This window comes from Copadichromis virginalis, linkage group LG15 (genome assembly GCF_057382275.1).
Source record: "Copadichromis virginalis isolate Kocher_CV1m ecotype Utaka linkage group LG15, C_Virginalis_male_GT1.1, whole genome shotgun sequence".
NCBI lineage: Eukaryota > Metazoa > Chordata > Actinopteri > Cichliformes > Cichlidae > Copadichromis > Copadichromis virginalis.
This window is the reverse complement of record NC_140632.1, coordinates 33,462,559-33,488,884: the sequence shown is the minus strand read 5'-3', so window position 1 is coordinate 33,488,884 and position 26,326 is coordinate 33,462,559. Positions and strand designations below refer to the sequence as shown.

Below are 26,326 nucleotides of genomic sequence, written 5' to 3'. Positions count from 1 at the left end.
TTTACAAATCCTACCATGTGGATTCATGGATTTTTTTTTTTTCACATTCTGTCTCTCACAGTTGCAGTGTACCTCTGGTGCAAATTACTGACCTCTGTCATCATTTTAGGTGGGGGAACTTGCACAATTGGTGGCTGACTAAATACTTTTTTGCCCCACTGTACATTCAGGCCCAATGGAGCATAAGTGTTGAATCTGTCTATCCAACCCCTCTCCATTCTTCTCCGCTGACCGACCGACCATCGCGGATTTGCCTGCAAGCCCATGATAATCAGAGCCCCCACTGCATGCTCTTTAAAGTGGGTGGCCACTAAAGTACGCGACTCCGCTGCATGAATGGCATATAGATGTTGTTGCAGCCGCGCTCTCAAATGAACCGCAGTTTCTCCCACATATATCGTCCCACACCTGTTACATTGAATGGCATAAATTACATTTTTTGTATCTCTAGAGAGAATTTCCCTCTAATCGCCTAAGAGGCTCCACTGTACAGATTACTTATGATGTGCTTCTGTACCAAAAACTGCAACAATGTGTCAGGTGGTTCGTTTACCCTCCCCTCCAATTTAGCTCTAACCAAAAGGTCACCCAAGCTTTGGTTTTTCCTTAAGCCTCTGATCATCCGCGCTTCGAATGCATACCCCCAGGTCCGCATTTCACAAAGATTTTGGTGGATACTGCTGAGAAATGGCGTGTACTTCTTGTGGAAAGTACTAACAAAGGGCAAAAGTCTCTCCCCTCCCGTTATGTCCTCGATGGTGTTTTAATTAAAAGGAGTCCCAAGTTCAGTATCCATCCGCCGAGCATCAACTCGCTCTCCTGCGCCACCCCGCCCCTCCCGAAAATCACCCCGTGTCCATGCGTTAGGCGTACGAAGTCCCGAGAGCGTCTCCCTGTGTATCTTCCTCAAAAAAAAAGAGCGTGAGTCCCCCCTCTTCCTCAAACTCCTAAACAATGTGGAAGTAGCATTGCGAAAATCCACCTCCTTACTGCTTATTCTGTAAAATCTCAATATTTGAGATTTCACAATTTCTCGAAATGTGTGTGGCGGGTGATAATTTATGGAGGAGCGCATGCGTGTCGGTGGGTTTTAAATAAACTTTTGCATGCAACCTCTTGCCATCCTTCTCATCCTCAAAAAAGACCGTGGTGTCCAAGAAATTGATTTCAGAGTCGCTGTGCTCCTGCTTAAGTTTTATAGACGGGTGATGTGTGTTCAAGATGTGTACGAACTGTTGGAACGTATCCTCCCTGTGACCCCATGCGCCTATGATGTCATCTATAAAGTACAAATAAAACACCGGTTGTAATGAGCACTTGGCCAGCGCCTTTCTGTCTCCCACTCGCTCATATATATGTTTGTGTAGGACGGTGCATATCTCTGGCCCATAGCCGTTCCTTCCATCTGCAAATGAAACCTATTGTCGAATTGGAAATCATTATTGACAAGACAAATCTCCAAAAGCCAGAGAATTGCCGCGTCAGGGCGCACAGCATCCGGGTACCGCTGAAAGATGTTACTTACGACTCTGTCCTGTCTATGTATTGATATTAGTGTACAGACTGTCTATATCTATTGTGAATTTAAAAAAAAATGATACGTGTCCTTAAGATAACTTGGATGTTTATTAGAGAGGGCTCTCAGTGTACTGAGAGATGTTATGTATTGCACCACTGCAATCGGAGACTATAGGTCTTCCAGGTGGGATCTCAGAATAGGATAAGCGTGGGTGGGGATCATCAGGACCTAAGAAATAGTCGCGCTGTTTTGTGGAAATAACTCTTGTGATGTAGTGAGTGGACAATCCTCCTAATTTGCTGCTGCACCTCGGGCTGGATTGAATTTGAAATGCATTTGTAATATTTCTCATTTCCCAGTTGTCTCTGGGCTTCCAGTCTGTACTGCTGCTTGTCCATAATTACAATTTTTGAGCCTTTATCCGCCGGTTTAATCACGATGTTCTGATTAACTTTTAATTCTCTAAGCGCCCGTTCTTCCTCCACCATAAGACTACCCTCCCTCCCCACCTGCGGCCTTAACGAGTGGAACAACCGAATATCTTTTTTTATTAGCTCTTTGAGCGACTCGCTCAACGCCCCCCACTCCAGTTCCCACACAGATGGTAGGACGAAGGGATCCCTGTGGAAGTTGTCGGTTTCAAAAAAGTCTTGTAGTTTCGGTCTTCTATGGTACCAATGTAGGTCCCGGCGAAACTCCTCACGTGAAAATTTTTATGGCGCTGGAATGAAAGTCAGGCCCTTTTCTAATAAGCTTATTTGTGCTGCAGACGGAGTAAAGAGTCTTGATAAATTTAAAATATTAGAAGAGGAAGACCAAGTTAAATCTGGTGGGGGAGTGGAGTTTCTCCCCAAACACCATAGGCTTGTTTGCTTTAATTTTCCAATCCTGTAACTTGAGGCTTGCTCGCGCCCGATGGTATGTAGGTGTGTGCCACGTGACCCCGCCATTCCCCGCTCCGACACCTCGCCCGGTCATCTCCTCGTCCCGTGTCAAATCTACCTGGAGGTGCTCCATCGCTTGCATTTTTTGGCCTTAAGGCTTTAAAATCGTCAGCAGACCCGTCACCTTCCCTGCCGTCCTCACTCAGGTGGAAATTTACATTTAATTTCAAATGGTCGGGATCTGTGCGGTCCAGCGAGTCACTGCTCATATTGGCCGCCTGGTCATGTTGTTGCGGGACCTCGATTATCATTTCACCGACTTCCTCTTCACCTGTTTGAGTAATAGTTTTGATTTTTAACCATTTTTGCTGATTCGCTGCGGACGCGTCCTCCACGGGTGGAGCTTCCATGTTCATTCGCTCGCCTATTGGAGGAGACGAAAAAGGGCCTGAAGGAGCATCGCAGCAGGAGCGGCCCGGGGGGGGGGTCACAACCCGCGGCACCCACAGAGCATGCAGAGGGAGAACACAGAGAAGCAGGCAGAATATCATTATCCACATCTAAATCCACCGCTACATTCGATCTAATCCACCCAAAATTTCTCCCACTGGTCTGGTCTCGCGTTTCTGACATTTTGCGGATCTCCTGCTTCCTCAGAGGGATACATGCTACTGGGGCCAGGAGAGAACGAGGGATTAAATCATTTCCTGAGAGACGCCCAATCCTGTGGGCCTCTCCCAGGATAGGTTACCATTAAGTCACATGGGAACGCCTATTGTGCTCCCATGCAACATGCTCCTCTCAGGTACCAAAAACAAAAATCCTAAAACTGTGTGGTGTCACTCCTACCTTGTCATGCATTCTACTCGGGGTGTTACTTAGATATCTCATCTGTGTGAATAAAATGAGACTGTTCAGTAACAAAACTAATCAAAATATCAAAATAAATCTGAAAAAAGGAAAATAAGGGGGGGATAAAAAAGAACTAAAACTAAAACCGAGACACTAATTAGTCACTGGTTAGGGGAGTGGGGTCCGTGAGGGAGTCTTAGGACTGTCGCCGACCAAGGGGGAGAACCCGAGGTCTGAACTGAAACCAAGATTCACTTATTTATACCTAAATAGAGAACATTAATAACTAAATAAAAATCCATATGACAAAAAAATCACTAAAATTATGATAAATAAGTAATCAATATAAAAACCAAGTAGAAAGGGACCCCCCCCAGGAGATATCACTGTGATGCATTCAAGCACCCTCGGAAAAAACAATACCACTTCTCTTCACCTGTCTAGCTTTACAATATGAATGCACACCATATTGACAGCGATCTCAATCACAAGGAAATGTTTGGGGGAAGGCACTCACCCTAATAAAACCAGGAGTCTGGCCCTGTCGGTCAGCGGAAGGCCCAAAAACAAGGAAAGCAGATTGCTTATGTGCCATTTATAGTTTCTCTTATTTAACTAGGCTTTATGATCCCTAAGCTTCTCCTTTTCTTCTCTGTCCCACCGAATTAGAGGAATACAATATCTCCTAGAGTTTTAATGTGGCCCAATAAGGGTTACTTCCTCTAGGGGTCTCACAAATGTCTTTTAAAGCCTGAGGGTTGACTAAATAAAGATGTTAAATTTTAGATTTTAAACATCCCAGAGCAGGCTTATTTCTCCTCAGGGTTTGTCATAAACTTTATCAGGTCCCCAAAAAGGTTAGGCTTAGGGTCATACAGCCTGAGTAGGGTTATCTTCTAAAAATCTCACAGACTCTGAGGGTTCTTTTAAACAAAGAGGTTAGGTGTAGGTCTTTATACGTCCCAGAATGGGACTTCCTCCTTAAGGTTCCCCCATGGTCCGTTCCCAGCCCTCCCAAAAAAGTTTAAAATTCGGGTTATATTCTCTGGGTCGGGTCATAATTTCCTGCAATTCTCTCATCCTAACCACTATTAAAAAAGAAAGCAATGGTTTCAATCTATTCATTTGATATCACCCAAACAGTTTGTGTAACCTGGGGAGGGGCACAATATGACCTTGAAGGAAACAATTCTTTTTATTAAAAATGTCTTTTCAGTTCATTTCAGGGAGTATGTCAGACACAGACCCCTGGCACAGCTGGTTAGGGTATTTAGAAGTTCTGGCTTAGTTTGTTTTTCTTTGAAACTTCGGTGCACGGTCCTAGGGATCGGCTGCACCATCCTGTTTCCCTTTGGTTCCTCTTCTTTCTGTCGCCATCCCCCTGTGCATACCTTCTCATGTATTGTTAACCTTGTCCATCACCGCCATTTCTTTAATCCTCTCGAAACACTGTGATCTCCGTCAAAGTATGGTAAAGTACGCCCTTTAGGTCTCCCAACACCCTCTGGAGGAGATTCAGCCTCCAAAGATAAAGTTTTATCATTTTGGTTTTTCTTTTTCATAATAAAAAACATAATTTCCACACTCATGTGGTTAATAAATCACAATATGACAACATATTGTTAGTATTTAAATCTGTTTGTTCAAACAAATGCTGCCATGCAATTCTGTGGAGGGAGCCTAGAGTTACTGGGATTTCACACTGTGTCTCACTTTTCTTTGACACACTGTGTGTGTCTTTTCTTTGACCTTTAGTGTTTTGATGGTTAGGGTTAGGTTAAGCGGCTAGGGAAAGCACTATGTCAATGAGATGTCCCCATAAGGATATGAATACACCCATGTGTATTCATATCCTTGTTAGGATTAGTTAGGTCCATATATATTTGGACACTGAGACAGGTTTTTGTTTTTGTTTTTTGTTTTTTTGTTTACTGAAACCTATTCCAATTACAGTTATATAAAATTATTGGGCACATAACCAATGTGTATTAACGAAAAATGAAAGGTAGGGAAAAGTATTGAGCATATGAAGAAAAATAGGTGCAAAAAGGAATGGGAAGACATGGCACCAGCTAAAATCTGTCAGATTAGAAAACAATCCTGTCACTTAACACTTGTGAGTTAATATTATCTGGCTCTGTCTCAACTGATGGCCTATACAAAGGTGTTGTATTTGCAAGATTCCACTTCTCAGAAGGTGAAAAAACAAAATATCGCCATGACCAGATACTCCCCTGCAAGATTTCAGACAGAGGTGTAAAAAGTAGTTTTATGAGCTAACCCTAACCCGAGTTCATAGATGGGGCCCATTATTACACATAACTTAATTTATGGTCATGTATAGCTTGACTTCTTTGTCATGTGTGTTTGTAACAACTTTCAGATGCTGTTCATCTGTTGTAAGCAGTTTTTTAGGTCTGCCACTTTTGTCCTCTACTTGTCCCCTTTCTCACATTGTTTAAGACACATTGAAACCTTTTCGAAATATTGGGGTGGAGATAGCTCAGTACGTAGAGTTCGCTCCATGATCGGAAGGTCGGGGGTTCAAATCCACCGAACGGCTACCCTGAGGTGCCCCTGAGCAAGGTACCGTCCCTACACACCGCTCCCTGGGCGCTTGATTGGCTGTTCACGGCTTCACTGAGGGTTAAATGCAGAGAGTAATATCCCAACAGGGGATTAATAAAGTATACAAAATATACCAGGTTTTGGGCTAACAGCTCTTTTGGAATCACCTTGTTGATGCAAAAATACTACTTTTTGCTTTTCAAACTGTGTTGTTTCTTTGAGTAGACACAACAGTGATTCATTACTTTACATGTTTTTGTGTTAAGTGGCTTAACAAACAATAAAATATTCCTCTGATACATGGACTGGACTGAAAATGAGCTAAAACACATCCAATTTACCCCAAAACTTTGAAAGGCCCGAGAAGTATCGCTCATGATGATTTAAAAAAAAATAAAAAATACAATAAAATCTGCCTTGTTGGAAGCAATGTCAAGAAATGAAGGGTGACTCGGACATGTGATTAACTATATATTTTTACATATAATACCAATGTATTACTTCATAAAGTGAATGTGTTTCCAAAGGACTGACAGTAGCAGCTGTGAAGGATGGAGGTGACTGGCACCTGGAAGCAGGAGCCCTGGTCTTGGCAGATGGTGGTTTGTGCTGCATTGATGAATTCAACAGCATCAAGGAGCAGGATCGCATCAGCATCCATGAAGCTATGGAGCAACAATCTATTAGTGTTGCTAAAGCTGGGTAGGACTCTCATGCATTTACATATAAATTCACATCACCAGAAGTTAGGAATTTCAAACACAGAATGACCACGATCGTATACAGTGCTGTGGGAAACTCTTTGTCCCCCTCCTGGTTTTCTTTCTTTGTTTTTGTTTTTTCATCTTTGTCACACTTGAATGTTTCCAATCAGCAAACAAATTTTAATACTAGACAAACATAACTTAAATAATGATTTCATTTATCACAGGAAACCTGCCTGGCCCTGTGGGGAAAAATAACTGTCAAATCATGAATTAAAGAGAACATGAAAAACTAATTTACATAATGGAAATATAGCACTGTCTGTTAAGCTTGATTTAGGAAATAAGTGCTTAAGGTTTTAAAAACATGTTTAGCGCCAGCTTCTGTCAGTACCGAACATGTGGTTGGTTGGTTGAGGCTAATTGACACACATTAGTTTATGTTAGTTAACTACTGACAGAAATTACAAGTCAGAGGAAAATAAGGACACTAAAACTAAAAATCAGATTAAAGGGCTCACTCCAGTACTGCCCTTGACAGCAACAATGAGTTTTATTCTAAGAAACCAAGGATAGAGTGTCCACTTTCATTCTTTGTCTCTTTAGCAGCAAGTGGCTCTACGCTGTTTGGCTAGCTGCACTCAAACAGTGCACCTGTTAGCTGTAATGTTTGGTTTTGTAAAGCACTTTATGAATGAGGAGTGTGTGGAGGAAGAGAACCTGTTTAGGTTCTCCCTAACCCTAGCTGAATCCAAACTGGGAGCTGGTTTCATAGAAGAGGGGCCTGAAAACTGAAGGCTCTGCCTCCCATTCTACTTTTAAATACTCTAGGAACAAGAAGTAAGCCTGCAGTGTGAGAGCAAAGTGCTCTAATGGGGTGATATGGTACTATCAGGTCATTGAGATAAGATGAGGCCTGATTATTTAAGTCCTTTTATGTGAGGAGCAGGATTTCAAATTCAATTCTGGATTTAACAGGGAGCCAACGAAGGGAAGCCAATATAGGAGAAATCTTCTCTCTCTTTCTAGTCCCTGTCAGTACTCTTACTGCAGCATTCTTATTATAGGATATACCTTACAATTTAAAATGCCTTGAGTTGTGATTTGGGGCTATATAAATAACATTGAATTGAATTAAAATAAATTGAATTTTGGATCAACTGATGGTTTTTAGTTGTAGAGTTTTAGGACATCTTCTTAATAACAAAATGCATTAGTCCTACCTAAAAATAATAAATGCATGAACTAGTTTTTCAGCATCACTTTGAGATAGGATGTTTCTCATTTAGAGATATTGTGAAAGTAGATGAAATCATTTAATATGCACATTGAAGGCTATATCCTGGTCAAAAACAACTCAAAGATTACTCAAAGTGTCAGCTGAGAGGGGTTTCAGGGAATACTCTTAAAATGACTTTTTTTTTTTTTTTTCAATGCCGTATATCAGCAAAAGACTCTCAAAGTGTTTTTTGTTGGTTTTGGGGCAGACACAGTCTCTAAGGAGATGCAGGTTTTGGGGGAATACACTCTAAATTCAAAATTGCTGACCAGCAGGTTAAGACTGACCAAATATGACGTTTCAGTTGTAGACCTTTGCCTTATTAATATTTACTTACTTTTGATAATGTCGTTTATTATCATTGGAGTCTTATTGTCTTGATTTTGCTATTGTTGAAACTTTTTTTTGTTTAGTATTGTTTATTTTAACGATTTATAAAAAATGACCTCATTTTTCTGTTCTCAAATATTCTACACTACTACCAAATATAATCTGCATTGGGCATTAATTAATTCTCCTACTGAAGTAATTTTAGTCATTATAATATCTATGCAAACTCTCCTTTAACAATGTCCACTTTTAAGTATGTTCATAAGGTTCTGGCATCTAGTCACGGTTATCAGTGGCTCGTTTTGTGTTTATGACCTCGTCCACTCATGGGTGTTTAGCAGGGTTTCCTTTTTTTCTTGTTCTACTTGTGCCAAGTGGCTCATTTTGTTAAGACCTTGTTTATGACCTAGTCTACTAAAGGCATGCTCATTGGTATTCAGCAGAATCTTCTCTTTTCTTTATCCTATTGGCTCATTTTGCTGAAGAGCTACATGTGAGCTGCCAGTTTGGATAGAACATCATTTAATCCAGCCGACAGTTTTTTTGTTTGGTTTGTTTTTTCTGGTTTTCATCAACGGGGCCTCAGGACCAACTCACTCCACTTTCCCAAACAACAGCTCAGCTCATGGGTCTCATTTACAGTCTTCTACATTCCTCTCCTTCCTATTGTTTAAACATTTACTCACCTTGTAAGTTTGTAAACATCTCCTAAGTAGCACTGAGATCTTAACAACTCTTTCCTTTCCCCTCCTTTTTTATTTACACTTATTTCACACGACAATACTGTACTCAAACTCTGACAGTAATATTATACAGCTTTTTTTTTTTATACATTGTCACAAAACGGCTGTGTGCAGGCAGGAAAATGACCCAAACGCAAACCTTACCGAGGCAAACGTGAACTCAAAAACACAGCTTTATTGCAAGCGTGGAGGTGAAACAAAGAACAAAACTAAACTGGGAAACTAACAACAACAAACTCATGGAAGACAGGGAGAATAACACACAGCTATGAGGGAAGTGGGAACACATGGGGAAACAGCTGACACACATGAACATAATGACGTCACAGGGGAGGAGTAAAACTAAACCCATTGAACGTAGAACATAGGACCTCTTCAAAATAAAACAGGAAACATAATGAAACGCAGACATGACAACATGAATTTCACGACAAAAGACATGCAGACATGAAACGCATAAAGGACGAGGGAAACTTAACACAGGGGTAGAAAACACAAGGGGAATCTAATACAAAATGAACCTTGATAAACTAATAAATCTCCTAATCCACATACTGGATTATTTAAATGGATCATTTTAATTTAAAAAAAAAAAAGTGTTTACTCATCTGTTTTTTTTCTCGTTTTTTTTTTCTGTGTGATCCACTGCTCTCTCTTTCTGCAGCATGGTGTGTAAACTGAATACCAGAACTACCATTCTGGCAGCTACCAACCCTAAAGGCCAGTATGATCCCAACGAGCCACTGTCTGTGAACGTAGCTCTGGCCAGTCCTTTGCTAAGTCGTTTTGACCTGGTTTTAGTTCTGCTGGATACCAGAAATGCAGAGTGGGACCACATCATCTCCTCTTTCATTATGGAGGACAGAGGTAGAAGACATGTTTTTGAGTTTGGAAGTGAAATATGACTAAAACAATAAAGTCTGTTGTTATAAATAATTGATTATTATTGTTCTCTCACATACCCTTCAATGGGGAGAACGTGGTAAAAATGCCCCTTCTCTTTTTTTCTTAAGGACTACCTGATCAGTGTTCGAGTCTGTGGTCTATGGAGAAAATGAAAGCTTATTTCAGCCTGATTAAGCATTTAAAACCAGTGATGTCAGAAGAAGCCAACTGTATACTGACACGCTACTACCAGCTACAAAGACGGAGTGATAGCAGCAGTGCTGCCCGCACAACTATACGCACATTGGAGAGTCTGAGCAGGCTGGCTGAAGGTAAGATGAGAAGTTTGACTTCAGACTAGTTTGGTCATATTTATTCATAAGTCAAGTCATTGATTGTGGTCAGGTCTAAAACGAGTCTTCTGATAATATTTTACACGCTGCTCTTGCAGCACCGAAAGGCATACAAGATGTTTTTTGTTTTTGTGTTCTTTCTTCCTGTTGTTGCTGCCACTTTAGTATAACTATATCTATCCCTGTAGCCTCCTTCCTCTGCTTGTCCATCACTAGTATGTTTGGTTTGTAGCCGTCCATTTGTATGTGGAAGTCCACATGACTTAGCTTAGCCTTTCTCAACCACCCTAGGAACTGCATCCCATTTTGGCCTTCTGACTTCTCAAACTCTGCTCAGGTGTTCATGTTCTTTGTTATGGCGTTCCACGTATGCCCTGTTTGCTAGAATCTTGCACCCTGCTGTTATGTGCTTGATTGTCTCAGGGGTGTCTTTGCACAGCATGCTTTGCCTTAGGGCTGGGTATTGTCACTGATTTCTAAAATCAATTCGATTCAGTTAGAGGACTAGATCTTGAAGGTTAAAGACCATTCACAGGAGCAAGTGGAGATTTTTTTTTTTTTTTTTTGTTTAATCAAATATTGTAATTAGTTACTAAACATTCATCATATGATGATTTAAAAGCAAAATGATTTTAAACTAAAGTTTTGTTAACTATGAAGTTGCTGATGATATGTAATAACAATAAAGCTTGTTGCATATACAAATCTGAAAAAAGTGGAACGGCAGCAGTGGCAGAAAACTTTTTTTGTTAATTTTACAGCCCATGCCAAGCTCATGTACAGAGAGACAGTTACCATAGAAGACGCTGTCATTGCTGTTTCTGTTATGGAGTGCTCTATGCAGGTAAGGCTTTTATTTGTTACTTTGAAAATTAAAACCTGTCTATGAGGCTCTTTCAATTTAAAGGGTTTTGTATTCATTGTATTTATTTTAGCAGGAAATCCCAAAAGGTTTTTTTTTTTTTTTTGCCTGTCCCATTTGGTTCTTTAGCCGTCAGAATTGTTGTCTGAAGACCAACAAGGATACCCAATGGATTTATTTTGCCAAATGGATCATCGTGGCATTGCTGTATTGGTCCATTTGATCGACCTTTGTTTTTATTATTTATTTTATTTTATTTTCAGTTGTTACAGACGGGACAGACATGAGTGAGGGATAGGAAAGAGAGAAAGAAAGAGGAAGGAAAAGAAAAACAGAAGGGGAGAGGGACATCTTCACAAGCATATCCTATGTGGAGATTGAATAAAAATTAGTTGACACTAATTAATGGCACAAATAATCCAGTAAACAATTGCAGCACAGTAAAAAGAAAAGGAATCCTCTTTGAGCCATTACTTGTGTAAAGTATTTTCCCAAAAGACAAGGACACAGACAACAGGTAATACTGAACTAAATGTAAAACCTCAACCTTTTTCATTTTTACCTAAACCGTGTGCACAAAACTCTGGAGGGATCTAAATGCTAACGTAGAATCCAGTCAGGACGTCTGCTACTGCTGTTTGCTCGTTTTGTTTTATGGGCGATCGTTTTCAGGCTTCAAGTAGCACCATTATACCAACGTTTCACATTCTAGACATTGTTTTAGGTGTATTTGACCAAAAGTTTGACTGAAAATTCACATGCAAGCTTTTTTTCAAGGCTGTGGTATTTGCCCGCAAACAATACCTTTCAGCTAGCTAAAACAGAATATTATGCTATCAGCGAGCAACATGGCTAATGCCTTTCACACAGCTTTGTCTCAACTCCAAAGAGCTACAGAAGTAAAAGCTCATAATAATAATTGAAACAATCTTTGAAAAAATGACTTACCAAGTATGGCAAACAACTCAAATATGTAGAGCAAAATGTTCTGAAACGGCTTCACTTCAGCTTCGATTGGAGCCTATGGTGCTGGGGGCGGAGTCTGTGAATTTACTCTGTTGGTGTCATAGCCCCTCTAGGAGTTCAGAGTTAAGAGGTCAAGAGTTAATGTTTCCATTGTAACACCTCCAGATTTGACAGAGAAACACTCATTTTTAACACTCGATTTTAACTACTATCATTTTACACCTCAGAGTTACATTAAAAGAATGTGACTCTACTTAGAGTAAAATTAACTCTACTTTTGCAAGAAGACTATTAACACCAAACATTTAACACTTTTGAATTTGCTGTGTAGGATAACCACATTTACTCAGGGCCTTTTTGATGTGATGTTCTTCTGCTTCCCTGGCCGTTGTGTCAGTGGGGTTGGCGTTCGCTCTGTGTTGTAGTGTCCTGATGACTCCAAGTTTATGCTCCAGTGGAAGATGAGAGTCAAACCTTAAATACTAATCTGTATGTAGGGCTGTTCGATATAACGATATATATCGGATGACGATATAAAAATGTCTATCGTTTCATTTTACGCAATCATTTGTTTTGTGGTGTCGCAAAATAAACCGTTTATGGCAATATTTTTTCATCGTTTTGATGGTCACTGTAGTGGCTATATTAATTTCTTAAAGTTCTCTCTTTCTCTTATATTTAATATAACCACACTACAGACGGACAAGCGCCTGTTTTTATGCATTGTCGTTAGCAACAACGACGGTAACACCATCGCGTGTCCACTTGTTTATTTTCCACATAAACCTTTCACAATAAAGCTCAAGATCCTATTGAGACTTTTCAAAATAAACTGAATCACGCAAAAGAGCAGATTATTTACGGATGAGAAGCAAAAAAGAGCCGTCAGGTGCTAAAAAATAAACCTTAGACTCAAACGTTAGAACAGGCTTTTCCCGGCAGCACGTCGTGTAAGAAATACTCACAAGGAAAACGGCGGCCATTACAACTTATGTCTAAAAATGTATCGTTTCATGCATCGGTTAAACACTCGAGTCCAGGTACACGACGCCCAGCTGGAAACACTTCACGCAAGTCGAGCTGCCCGAGATTCACATAATTTACAGAAAATGTAAAATTTTTGTGATTTATATCGTTATCGGACGGTAGATGTCTTATATTGGGATATGAGATTTTGGTCATATCGCACAGCCCTATCCGTATGCGTATGTTTACAGTACACATCAACTTTTAAATGTCCCCCATTACTGATGGCGATCTCACAGTCTAAGAAGGCTAACCAGCAACTTTTCATATCCTCCCTGGTGAATTTGATGTGGTTTTCCAGCGAGTTAATGTGATCCGTGAATTGTTGCACATCCTGAAATTTGATTTTCACCCAGGTGTCATCCACATACCTGGACCAATGACTTGGTGGTTTTCTAGGGTCGGATACCATAGCCCTCTTTTATACTTCTTAGGAGAAACAGGATGTCACGGCCGGGCGGATCGCACACAGCAATTCGGCGTGCCCGTGTGGCGTGCTGGCTAGACCCAAGCGCGGCGAAGGCTAGCGGTGGGTTTGGAGCAGACACGCAGTTATTCTAGTAATGACCTGAGCACGAAGCGTGGCTTCGGAACGGTCGTTACAGACAGAGAGCGAGCGGAGCCGGGAAGAGGAAAAGGATTGAAAGGGGTTGTAACTCACAGTTGCTGGATCAGGCGGAGACTGATGTCGCAGAGTTTCGGAGCTCGTGACACGAGGATACTGATGTCTGAGCGGCGAACAGGTGGGTGGCGTCTCTCTTTTAACCCCGGCCCCGTGATCAGCTGATCACAGCCGATCACCGGCTGACAGGACCCCCCCCCCCGAGGACCGGCACCCGACGGGCCAGGACGGCGGCGACGGAAATCCGAGATGAGGGAAGGATCCAAGATGAAGCGGGACGGCACCCAGGAGCGCTCATCAGGGCCGTAGCCAGCCCAGTCCACCAAATACTGGACCCCCCGGCCCCGGGGACGGGAGTCCAAGATCCGACGGACAGTGTAGACAGGACCCCCATCGACGATCCTGGGCGGGGGCGGGGCCCGGGAGGGGGGCGCCAGTGGGGAAGCGACGTGCCGCTTAAGCTGCGAGACGTGGAAAACCGGATGGACCTTCATGGCGGGCGGAAGCCGGAGACGGTAAGCCACGGGGTTGAGCCGGGCGGTGACTTCGTACGGGCCGACGAACCGGGGAGCGAGCTTCTTGGACTCGCCGCGCAGCCGTAGGTGCTTAGTGGAGAGCCAGACGCGGTCCCCCGGCTGGAAGGGGTGACCCGGGCGGTGGCGGCGACGATGCTGCCGGGTGTACAGAGCGTTGGCCCGGGAAATGGCAGCCCGCGCCTTGATCCAGGCCTGGCGACAGCGGCGGACCATCCGTTCAGCAGCCGGCACGTCGACCTCCGCTTCCTGATGGCTGAAGATAGGAGGTTGAAATCCATAACAGACCTCAAAGGGCGAGAGACCGGTGGCGGAAGAGATGTGAAGGTTATGAGACAACTCAGCCCACACCAGGTAACGAGGCCATAGCGACGGTTGGGCGGAGACGAAGCACCGTAAGAAGCGCCCCAACTGTTGATTGGTCCGTTCAACCTGCCCGTTGGTCTGAGGGTGATAGCCGGACGAGAGGCTGGGAGACGCTCCAATCAGGCGGCAGAAGGCCTACCAGAACCTGGCGGTGAACTGTGGCCCCCGATCGGAGACTATGTCCTTGGGGAATCCGTGAAGCCGGACGACATGGTCCAGGAGGAGCTCGGCCGTCCGTTTGGCGGAGGGGAGGCCGGCCAGGGCGACCAGGTGCACCGCCTTAGAAAACCGGTCCACAAAGGTGAGGATGGTGTCAAGACCGTCCACAGATGGAAGGCCGGTAACAAAGTCAAGGCCGACATGGGACCAGGGACGTCTCGGCACCGGGAGAGGGTGAAGGTCGCCAGCGGGTGGCTGGGTGGAGGACTTGGCCCGAGCACAGGTGTCACAGGCGGAAACGAAGTCCCGGGCGTCCCGAGTCATGGAGGGCCACCAGAAGGCACGACGGAGGAGCTGGAGGGTTCTGTCGGGCCCTGGGTGACCAGAGAGCGGGGAGGAGTGAGCCCAGAGCAAGGCCTCCTGACGGCACCGGGATGGCACATAGAGCCGCCCAGCTGGGGTCTCCGGCGGAGGCGGTTCGGCGGTCAGGGCGTCCCGGATAGAGTCCTCCAAGGGCCACCGAAGGGGGGCAGCGAAACAATGAGACGGTAGGATAGGTCCAGGGTCTGACGTGAAGTCGTCCTGGGTGAACTGCCGGGAGAGGGCGTCTGCCTTGGTGTTCTTGGAGCCAGGGCGGTAGGCGAGGTGGAAGTTGTACGGTTCGAAGAATAAGGCCCAACGGGCCTGCCTTGGGTTGAGCTGCTTGGCAGAACGAATATGGATCAGGTTCTGGTGATCAGTCCAGATCAGAAACGGTTCTTTCGCTCCCAGGAGCCAATGCCGCCATTCTTCCAAGGCCCACTTGATGGCCAGGAGTTCCCGGTCGCCGACACCATACCGTCGCTGCGTGTCAGAGAACTTCCTTGAAAAATAGCAGCACGGGTGAAGTTTTCCATCCGGGCCGTGTTGAGAGAGGACGGCGCCAGCGCCAACATCGGAGGCATCCACCTCCACCACAAAATCTCCGGCAGGATCAGGGTGGAGCAGGACGGGAGCTGTAGCAAACCGACGGATAAGGTCTCGGAAGGCCAGTTTCGCACCAGGGGGGAGGCAGAAGGGCCTGGGCAGGTTAGCTGGTTTAGTGAGGGATGTCAGTGGCGCGACAATGGTGCTGAAATTGCGGATAAAGCGCCGATAAAAATTGGCAAAGCCCAGGAAGCTCTGTAGCTGCTTAAGGCTGGAAGGCTGAGGCCACTGGGTCACGGCTTGGAGCTTTTGCGGGTCCATGGTCAGGCCATTGGAGGAGATGGTGAAGCCCAGGAAGGTAGTGGACCGTTGATGGAAGGCACACTTTTCCAGTTTGCAGAACAGCTGGTACTCGAGCAGCCTGCTTAGCACGGCCCGCACATGGCGAATATGGTCCACTTCGGTGCGGGAGTAGATCAGGATGTCATCCAGATAGGCAAACACCCATCGGCCCAGCATGTCCCGCAAGACATCGTTGATCAGGTGTTGGAAGACAGCAGGGCTGTTGCAGAGGCCGAAGGGCATCACCAGATACTCCCAGTGCCCGTTAGGGGTGATGAAGGCCGTCTTCCATTCGTCCCCTTCTCTAATCCGCACCAAATTGTAAGCGCTGCGTAGGTCTAGTTTGGTGAAGATGCAGGCCTGGGAGAGGGAATCGAGCGCGGTGGATAGCAGAGGAAGAGGATGGCGGTTCTTAACAGTGATTTTATTCAAGCCTCGGTAGTCTATACAGGGGCGAAGCCCGCCGTCTTTCTTCTTTACAAAGAAGAACCCCGCAGCTGCAGGGGAGGTAGAAGGGCGAATGAAGCCCTGTTGGAGAGCCTCAGCGACGTACTCCTCCATGGCTTTGTTCTCTGCGGTTGACAGCGAGAACAGGCGACCACGAGGAGGGACTGCTCCCGGGAGGAGCTCGATGGCCATGTCGTAGGAGCGATGAGGAGGGAGAGCGGAGGCTCGCCTCTTACTGAAGACCTCGGACAGGTCATGGTAAGCCGGAGGGATCCTATCCAGATCGACGGGCTCCGGGGGTGACGCCTCTTCTGACTTTGAGTCCTGTCCAGTCCGGAGGAGAAGGCAGCGGCGTGAACACTGGGGACCCCAGTCCAGGATCTGGCAGGAAGACCAGGAGACGTGGGGGTCATGTCGACGGAACCAGGGGTATCCGAGGATGAGAGGAGAGGAAGAGGCCGAGACTACTAGGAACCGGATCTCCTCCTGATGATCCCCGACAGACATGCGGACTGGCTGGGTCTGGAACTGGACCGGGTAGGGTTGGAGTGGTCGCCCGTCTACTGAGGTCACCGGGAGAAATCGGTCGACGGAAGTCAATGGGATGCGGAGCCGAGAGGCTAGTTTTTGGTCGATGAAGTTCTCGGCGGCTCCGGTGTCCAGGAGGGCTTCGGATGAGAGCTGTTGGTGTTTCAGGTGAAATGTGACCGGTAACAGAAAACGAGAGGGATCAGAGGAGTGGGAAGGGCCAGGTGGGACACCCCCGCAGTCTACCTGGCGTCGTCGTTTCCCGGCCGTAGCGGGCACTGGGGACGGCGGTGTCGAGCTGATCCACAGTAGGCGCAGAGGCCCTCACGCCAGCGTCTCTCTTTCTCCTCTTTGGGGAGTCCACCCAGCTGCATGGGCTCCTCGCTGGATGTGCTGCTTGGGCTAGCCGTGGCTCCATCAGAGGGGGGAGGAGGTCGCGACGACGTGGTCCGCTGAGGCTGGAAGGGTTTTAAGGCCCGAGGGGCATGGCGAGGCCGCGACATCACGCGTTGGTCGATCTTCAGGGCAAGGTCCACGGCCTCATCCAAGGTCTTTGGGGCCTCACGGCCGGCCATCTCGTCTCTGATGTAATCAGCCAGCCCCTCTAGAAAGATGGAGCGCAGAGAAGCATCTCCCCATTGAAGCTTAGCAGCCAGGGTGCGGAATCGGGAGGCGAAGTAACAGACTGGTCGGCCGCCCTGGCGTAGATGAAGCAGCTGTGACTCCACTTCCACTTCACTGCTGGGGGGAACGAAAGTCTTTTTTAACTCCTCCACAAACAGAGCATAGTCATTACACGCTGCAGACTTATTGTTGTAGAGAGCCGCGGCCCATTCCTGAGCCTGGCCAGACAAGAGAGAGGTGAGCATCGCCACTTTTGCACGGGCAGTGACGTATTTAGTGGGTTGACATTCAAACATCATGTCTAATGTGGCGAGCAGTCCATCAGGCCGGCCGTCTACTCCGTTCCACTTGTCGGGTAGTCCGATCCGGGGTTCAGCGCTCACCGGCGCTGGCTGACGTTGCAGCGAGGTGACGGAAGAGGAAAGCTGGAGGACAGTTTCGGTGAGAGACTCCATCTTTGTGCTCATCCGATCCACCACACCGCGGAGATATAACACTTCGGCTTTCAGCCGTTCGAATTCCGCTGGGTCTACATGCGGCTCAGACATCCTGTCACGGCCGGGCGGATCGCACACAGCAATTCGGCGTGCCCGTGTGGCGTGCTGGCTAGACCCAAGCGCGGCGAAGGCTAGCGGTGGGTTTGGAGCAGACACGCAGTTATTCTAGTAATGACCTGAGCACGAAGCGTGGCTTCGGAACGGTCGTTACAGACAGAGAGCGAGCGGAGCCGGGAAGAGGAAAAGGATTGAAAGGGGTTGTAACTCACAGTTGCTGGATCAGGCGGAGACTGATGTCGCAGAGTTTCGGAGCTCGTGACACGAGGATACTGATGTCTGAGCGGCGAACAGGTGGGTGGCGTCTCTCTTTTAACCCCGGCCCCGTGATCAGCTGATCACAGCCGATCACCGGCTGACACAGGAGAAGTTTTGCCAGAAAAAATTGTTGTTATCGGTTGACTGTAGTACTGATCCTGGCATTTATGCTCAGTCAGGGCAAACACGTTTTCACACCACTTGTATGTACTATGATCATTATACTAAAATAATTAGCAGCGGTGTTTACTAAAGGTAGGATACTAAAGTCTGTGCAATTTTTTTGAATGAAACCAGCTGTTAAGTTTGAAAAAATAAATTCCACATCTGATCATTTCTTGCCTAATTTTTTGGTTTTCATTGCCTTTACTGAAACAGAATCCTAACATAACCGTGTCTAAAACAGTTTTACTTGCTGAAAATCTACTCACATTGAAGCTTAGACTTGATGCTTTAGCCTAAAGTTGTATACAATACTGCAAGCAATCTGTTCGTTGTATATTGTGTTGAAGCTCCCACTTTAATTGCAGCATTGGTCTGGCAAGACTCCAATCTGGCCCACTGGACATCTCTGAAAATGTAGAGGAGGACATAAACTTTGAATTGTATTTCCATAAATTTTGGTGAAGTGCTTATAAAGACTCTCACAGCTATTCATACTACACCAAAGTAATCAAGAAATGGATAAACAATTAAACGAGTGAAAAGTTATCACTATCTAAGAGTGAGTGCTGACAGAGCTTTCATAAGTTACAGCAGCATTCACTTGTTGTAAATGAGTGATGAAGTCACACTTCTTTTTGATATACTAATTTTCAGCATTCTGGCCCACTTAAAAGTAAAGTGGGCTGTATGTGGACCACAATGTAAAATGAGTTTACAGATGACATTCTCACTTCTAGTCTCCTTTGTTTTCCAGCTGGTTGATATCATTCACTTTGTGGTGTGTTGTCATCACGCTGCTGTGTCAGTCTGTAACTGCATATTACGTTCTTCTTTTAGGGTGGCGCTCTGCAGGGAAATGTGAATACTTTATTCACCTCATTTCCTGCTGACCCTGTTGAGCAGTATCAAACTCAGTGTCAGATACTGCTCGAAGGACTGAACCTCCCACTGTTCCTTAAGAAGGAGCGAGACAGACTATCCAGGTGAGTAAATTGGTGTTTTGTTTTGTTTTTTGTTGTTGTTGTTTTTTTTTAATTTGTTAACTTTCAAAGATAATCCCAATGTTAGATTATTACCTCCTGCTACACAACATTTGAATGCATAAGCAGTGCTGCTAGTAACTGTCTCTTTTCTGCAAAGAAATCCCCCATGACATCAAAATCATGACCTAATGATTTGACGTCCACTGATAATCTATAGTCTTTTAGGCCCCATTTTCTGTCTTTACTTGTATAAAACGTATACAAAAACACATAAGATAATTATTCTTTGACACTTAATGACATGATTCTTTGTGATGAATGTAGCCAGTGGAGTTCAAATTGGGAGCAGATTTGAAATGTTTATTTATGGATTCAACTTTGTGCACATGAGTGTTTGGAGCTATCATCATTTTAACTGCAGGTTGTTTTTCTCTTAAGGTCAAAAAGCCAGACATCAGAGTCTCCTGAATGTGATTCATCAACTACTAAACTGAAGCATCTACTCAGTGACGCAAACTCCAAAACACACACTAGCAATTTGGAAAGTGGTAATACAGTGAGGAGTGACTCGAACTGGTTCCACACCTCTCTGTCACTGTCCCCAAATGATAGGACCTCACCCATAACTACACCTCAAGAAAATACAAAAACTATTTCAAGTGGAACAGACGTGTGTAAAGTAACCAGACAATCAAGCTGTCGATCTGAAAAGTTGACTTCGAGAAGGACCGTTGCTCCAGTTGTTTTTGGAAATATTACCTCTGTTTCAGAACAAAACATACAAGGTAAGAAAAATGAAAGCGTTACAGAAGAAATCTCTAAAAGCCAAGAGGAGATACTGAAATATGAGAGAAAGAAGCATGAAGCACATCCAGAGCCATTGGGATATCATTTTCAAAAGGTTTCTAGAAGCACAATGGACTCTAAGAATATGGGAGATAAAGGCATTGGGCAACTGGACCTGAAACATCAGCGATTTCACAAAGAGGTTGGAAAAGGACACAGAGAAAGGCTGGTGTTTGGGGATGAAAGTGAAAATGTACTAGAGACAAACCTGTCCACTGACAAAGACAGCTATGTAAAGGAGGACAAATTGCACCTGACTGAAAGTAGGAAGAGCAGCGCTGTTCCAAGGGAGAAAATGGCAGTCGAAGCTGAAACACACATAGACTTGCGTGGAAAGTTGTCAAGATTCATGTTCAAACCAAGTAAGATGAGAACTTCAGTTGACAACCATAACAATAATGCCAGTCCAGAAAAGCAAATGACAGTGAGCGTTAACACAAAGAAACCAATTAGTCATAATGACGCACACCTGTGTCAGAGAACCAGAGTCAGCACTGGTGATGACAGAGATGTATTTACTTCCACCCCACTTTCAAAATCAAGTGCTTGCATCACTAATCAAACTACATTACAATCAGAACAGATGAAGACCAGTATAACTTCCTCAAGCTCAGAAATTAAACTCTCAGGATTCTCATCTATCTGGACAAGTGAACCCACAACAGCTCAAACAAAAATGGAAAAGAGTACGCTTAAAAAAGGTGATGCTGATTGTTTGAGAGCTAATTCAAAAGTCCACAAAATTCTAAACATCGCCAACCACATAGGCAAGAAGTGCCAAACCATACCCCCAGCAACAGATTACACACCAGCAAAGAAATGTGAACTAGGGATGAAGTCAACGAGTACAACAATGTCCGAGTGCAAAGTAAAACAGACCAAATTCAGTCATACTGAAAACAACACTGTAAAAATGGTAACTAGGGATTCAGTTAACTGTCAAAGGACTGCCAGTCTAAAGAGAAAGTGTTTTACGAGTCCTCAGGATAGTAATAGTAGTGGTTCCAAAGGCCTATTCTCAGGATTGTCTCTGTTTGAGTCTGCCGAGTTAAATAATGATGTTCTTGACACTGACTGGGACCAAGAGGTTTTGAAAAAAGCCAAAGTCTGAAATCACAACGTTTGTGGATAAAGAACTTTTTTCCTGAAGAAAACATAATCTGGTTGTAGGAAATGAATAAGTTTGACAGAAAAGTTTCCTGGGATATAAACTTGAGTTTAGCTCTTTAGCATAGTGTCTAGTCACACAGTTTTCACCAGCTAGCTGCAGTGTGATTTTTTTTATTTTTTTTTTCTACTCCTGTACAATGAAAAAGTACTGTGTTCATAATAGTAAGATATCCTTCCTTACATGTGCTCAATACAACTTTTTTTTTTTTTTAGTTGCTTGTTCTGTATTACACCTACGTGTAACACATTTAACACCTGTTAAAAGTGAGTTGCTCACCGAGATCTTTATGTACAGCAAATAAAATAAACATAATGTGAGACACATCCATGTGTTTTGTTAATATTTTTCTTAAAGGCCTTTATTTATATTCAGTTTTAAGTAAATGGTAAATGGCCTGTATTTATATAGCGCTTTACTAGTCCCTAAGGACCCCAAAGCGCTTTACATATCCAGTCATCCACCCATTCACGCACACATTCACACACTGGTGATGGCAAGCTACATTGTAGCCACAGCCACCCTGGGGCGCACTGACAGAGGCGAGGCTGCCGGACACTGGCGCCACCGGGCCCTCTGACCACCACCAGTAGGCAACGGGTGAAGTGTCTTGCCCAAGGACACAACGACCGAGACTGTCCAAGCCGGGGCTCGAACCGGCAACCTTCCGATTACAAGGCGAACTCCCAACTCTTGAGCCACGATCGCCTAAAACCTAAAAAATTATGTATATATTTTTTCAGCTTTTTGTTAGCATTGTTTTAGCCTATTATGTGAAAATATGTGTTCTGGAACACATATTTTCAAACATATAATGTAAACTGCAATCAATTTAAAAAAAAATGTTATTCAGAGAATATTTGGTAATGTTTAACTAGGCACCTGCAACAAGAGATAAGGCCTTGATTATACTTTCTGCAAGTTAGCTAGGATCAACTTGGGTTCACGTCTGCAAAAAATTTATCATCACACAATGAGCATGGAGTTTATGTGACTACGCAGACTGGTTCACCGAGACGTTATATTACAAAGGACAAACTGTGTAAGCGACCCAGACACCGATCATCAAGCATACTTCAAAGAAATATAAGAGGAATGACTACTCTGCCATTGCGCCCTTTAGCTATCCCATCAACACTGTATAATTAAGGCTTACTACATGGGTCAGTGCTCATACACGGGAGCCAAGATTCAGAACTGGCTAACAGTATGCTGCTCCTGAACTTTGCTGACTTGTATTTTTAAAATGTGCACCATTTCCAATACCAGGACCAACTTGACACATAGCATTTCAGTGTTTGATTGATTGATGGTTTATTTAGAGTACATGAATACATATATACAAAATGGAGCATTTACTCCCACTCCCTTCACATATTTATAGCTCAGTCATGTAGTTATGTAGCTTCTTCCTGAGTATATGTAATACACATTAACAACAATATATAACAGTGATGACTTGTCACATTGAAAACACCTCTTGTCATTTAATGACCCCTCTCATCCCTGTCATGAACTTTTAATAATTTCGACTGTAAAAATAAGTTTGTATGAAGAGGATATTGAACTTTATGTGTAATACCAATTGTCCTTTTTTTGTAATATGAAAAGCGAATTTAGTGTATTTTTATAATTATTTCCCCGTACCTCTACACAACAAGTTAAATACGGGAGAATTAGAGAACAACACAAAATCCAGAGAGAATTATAATCTAGAACCTGTTTAATTTTGTTCATGATTGAGGTGCTCTTGGACACTTTATTTTGTTTTTCGCTGTTAGATGAAAGTTGAAGTAAATGACCAAATAACAGATATTAGAATCCCAACATTTTTGCAAATGACATTTGTAGATCATGTTCAAGAGAAGGTTACGTTTCTGGTTTTCCGGTTGAAAATTGATGCGCAACATGGGAATGTAGTGTACATGTCAGGTGTGTGCTTGCTTAGCCATGATAACCCCTAACTACTAGTAACTACTAGTACTTTTAAAGATAGATGGATCAGTATGTGAGCGTTTAATACCGGCAGTTTATAACTTTGAATACGAGCACATCTCATTTTCAGTAGTTTCTGCATTTAACCTCGTTGGCTGTCTATGTACAATTTAACCGATGTGGGTGATTTATTTTAAACCTGAAATAAGATGTAAAATTCAAATGAAGATGTTGAGTGATGTTGTAACTAACGATAGTGACCTATGTCAATGTTTACGTCAGCTCACTGTCTTTCAACACCATGTAACTCTCTCAGTTGAATTGGGATTTGGGTTGTTGAGATTGAATCCCTCTGGTGGAATGGAGCTGCTGGTCCTTCTTTTCCTCTCCTTTATCTTTGAGATCATCAGGTAAAATATCTCCACAATGTTTAAAATGACAGAAAACACAGCCATTGCTAACATGAAGATAATAAAGACGCTTTTCTCTGTGGAGCGACTAATGAAGCAGTGTACCTCTGTCTTACATGGATCCTTGAAACAAGAAACCTTATTTGGCATAAGTATGAAGCCATAGAGGTAGTACTGTCCTACAATGAATGCTACTTCAAGCAAAATCTTGAACAGCAATTGAAACGTGTAGCTGACCAGCAAGGCGCCTTTGAGGTGCACTTTGCCATGTTCATTTGAATACTTGGGGGCTTTAATCATCTCCTGCTTTTTCCTTTTTTCCTCCAGGCGTCTTCTCCGTTTGTTCTCTTTACGAATCACTAGTAAGACGTGGCCCAGATAGATAAGCGTTGGCGTGGAGACAGTGAGAATCTGGAGCACCCAGAAGCGTGTATGAGACAAAGGAAAGGTGTGATCATAGCAAGAATTCTTGCATCCAGGCGTTAGGATATTACACTTCATGTTTGATTGTTCGTCTCCCCATATTTTATCGACACCAGCTGCCAGAATGAAGATCCTGAAGAGAAAAAGAACACTCATCCAGACCTTTCCCAAGAAGGTGGAGTGAAACTGCACCTTGTCTAACAAATCAGACAGAAAGGACCACTCCCCCATAATAGCAGCCTTTAAGAGAGAAAACAAAACACAACAATGAATATGCAGTTGTGTGACAAAAGTCCATCTCGAGAAAAAGACGAGCAATATTTAGTCATATTTGAAACTGGGTGGATTATTTAAGGTGATATATTCATACAAATTTCAATCAAATGTATGCTGAACAATGATGGATCATTCAGGAGTTACATGTATTATTATAGTAATACAATTATGAATACTGCTTATTGATCATTCAACCTCCACTTTATAATACAACCCATGACTTCTACATTACCACGTATATTTTTCTGAATTTAGGCTTCTCAATTCTCATTAGCTAAAACTTGAACAAGGGAGTAATTGGCACACTTTAAACATATAATATTACATATATAATACAATATTTATATATACATGTGTCTCTGTATATACACATACATAATTTGTAAAACGTAATTAAATGTATAATTATTTTTAAGTACTACTTAGAACATAATTTTTAAATAAATGATTACTTTTTGTGCAATTCAAATGAAAAGAATATGCTGCCTTCAAGGTTGTCCTGAAGCCAAAGTCCTCCTGTTGGAAGCTATCTCCACCTGTAATCACAAAAGCTGAAACAAATTACAAATTTTGAAACTGGCAAATAGGCAGAATGGAGAAGACTCGACCCACTCTAGCCTGCCTGGCTTCCTCTCTTGCTCACTGTCTGTTGTTTTGGACGGCTGAACCCAGGCATGTAAATTCAGCTACCCACACTATTTCTCCTCCTTACATGTTCACCTTTCTGTCGTCCTCTCATTTACATACATATATTCTGTCTTGTTTCTACTGAATTTTATTCGTCCTCTCTCCCAGAGCATACCACCACTCCTCCAGGCTCTTTTCCACCTGCTCCCTACCCTCATAATGATGTCTGTTACCTGTATAGTTCACAGAGACTCCTACCACACCTCATCAGTTAATCTGTCCTTTATCACTGCAGAAAAAAAGGGCTTAGAGCCGATCCCAGATGTAATCCAACCCCACTCTTCATACATATCCTGTATCACTATCACATGCTTCTCTGCTACTCCTGACTTCCTCATGTCATGTTCCTCTTTTGGCACCCAATCATATGCTTTCTCCTGTTCCACCAAGAGACAGTGAAATTTAATTTACTGCCACAGATATTTCTTTGCTGATAGTAACCAAACTAATGTAAAGGAGTAAAGAAGGATGTTATAAAGGTTTTCGATTCTGAATTACATCGACAGTATCCGATTGTGTGTATGTGTGAAATCCGGTTAAAATTAAATTCCTGAACACTGTCAAATATAATCAGAGAATTAAATTCTGTTTTCATAATACAAACAAAGATTAAGTTTTATTTATACAAAATTGACTCTTCTTGTTTTGAAAACTTTCCTACCTCGCTAAGAGTCCTCTCTAGTCCAGTCAGTTCTTGGGTTGTAACTCAGATTATTCTCACTTCCTTGTTATAATTCAGGCTAATCTTGCTAAATCATCAGATTCCTCCCTGCTCTGCCTGACTGTCCCACCCACACTCTTTACTGATGTCACTACTGTCACCCAATTATAATGACAGGGACAGCTTCACCATTTTCATCCAGTTTGGAGTGGCTAACCAACAGCAATTATAATTATTAACGACATGGTAATGTATCATATTCATATTATTTCGCTAAAAGGATGTAAGCTGTGCAGTATATTTTAACAATACCTCATTAAGAATAATTTAACCTGGTTTTTAGCCTGAATAATTGAAACAAACTGGAAAACTTAAACATAACTTTTGCTTTATCATGTCAAATGTCACCATTTGGTTACAGCACATAAATATTAGTTTTTGCAATATTTTTTCATGAATCCT

General features: G+C 43.4%; 2 protein-coding genes across 5 annotated transcripts in view; one reads left to right on the top strand and one right to left on the bottom strand.

The window, feature by feature from the left end:
- Positions 1–21,798, top strand: part of mcm9 (minichromosome maintenance 9 homologous recombination repair factor) — a 37,298-nt gene extending 15,500 nt beyond the window's left edge. For both annotated transcript variants that reach the window (XM_085432986.1, XM_085432987.1), the window contains exons 10-15: positions 6,351–6,525; positions 9,544–9,746; positions 9,893–10,096; positions 10,879–10,961; positions 19,313–19,458; positions 19,897–21,798. In XM_085432986.1, coding sequence (XP_085289112.1) covers positions 6,351–6,525; positions 9,544–9,746; positions 9,893–10,096; positions 10,879–10,961; positions 19,313–19,458; positions 19,897–21,415 — 2,330 coding nt within the window. In that variant the 3' untranslated portion in view covers positions 21,416–21,798. The remainder of the gene's footprint in view (positions 1–6,350; positions 6,526–9,543; positions 9,747–9,892; positions 10,097–10,878; positions 10,962–19,312; positions 19,459–19,896) is intronic.
- Positions 21,799–22,772: 974 nt separating this feature from the next.
- Positions 22,773–25,905, bottom strand: LOC146692794 (gap junction Cx32.2 protein-like). 3 transcript variants are annotated; one of them, XM_085432989.1, is made up of 2 exons: positions 25,865–25,905; positions 22,773–25,052 (listed from the first exon to the last, which is right to left on the bottom strand). In XM_085432989.1, the coding sequence occupies exon 2, from the start codon at positions 24,469–24,471 to the stop codon at positions 23,701–23,703; it is 771 nt and encodes a 256-aa protein (XP_085289115.1). In that variant the 5' UTR covers positions 24,472–25,052; positions 25,865–25,905; the 3' UTR covers positions 22,773–23,700. The 3 variants fall into 3 exon arrangements, with proteins under 3 accessions (XP_085289115.1, XP_085289116.1, XP_085289114.1); XM_085432990.1 differs by having other exon boundaries at positions 22,773–25,067; positions 25,865–25,900; XM_085432988.1 differs by having other exon boundaries at positions 22,773–24,480; positions 24,969–25,889.
- Positions 25,906–26,326: the final 421 nt, after the last annotated feature.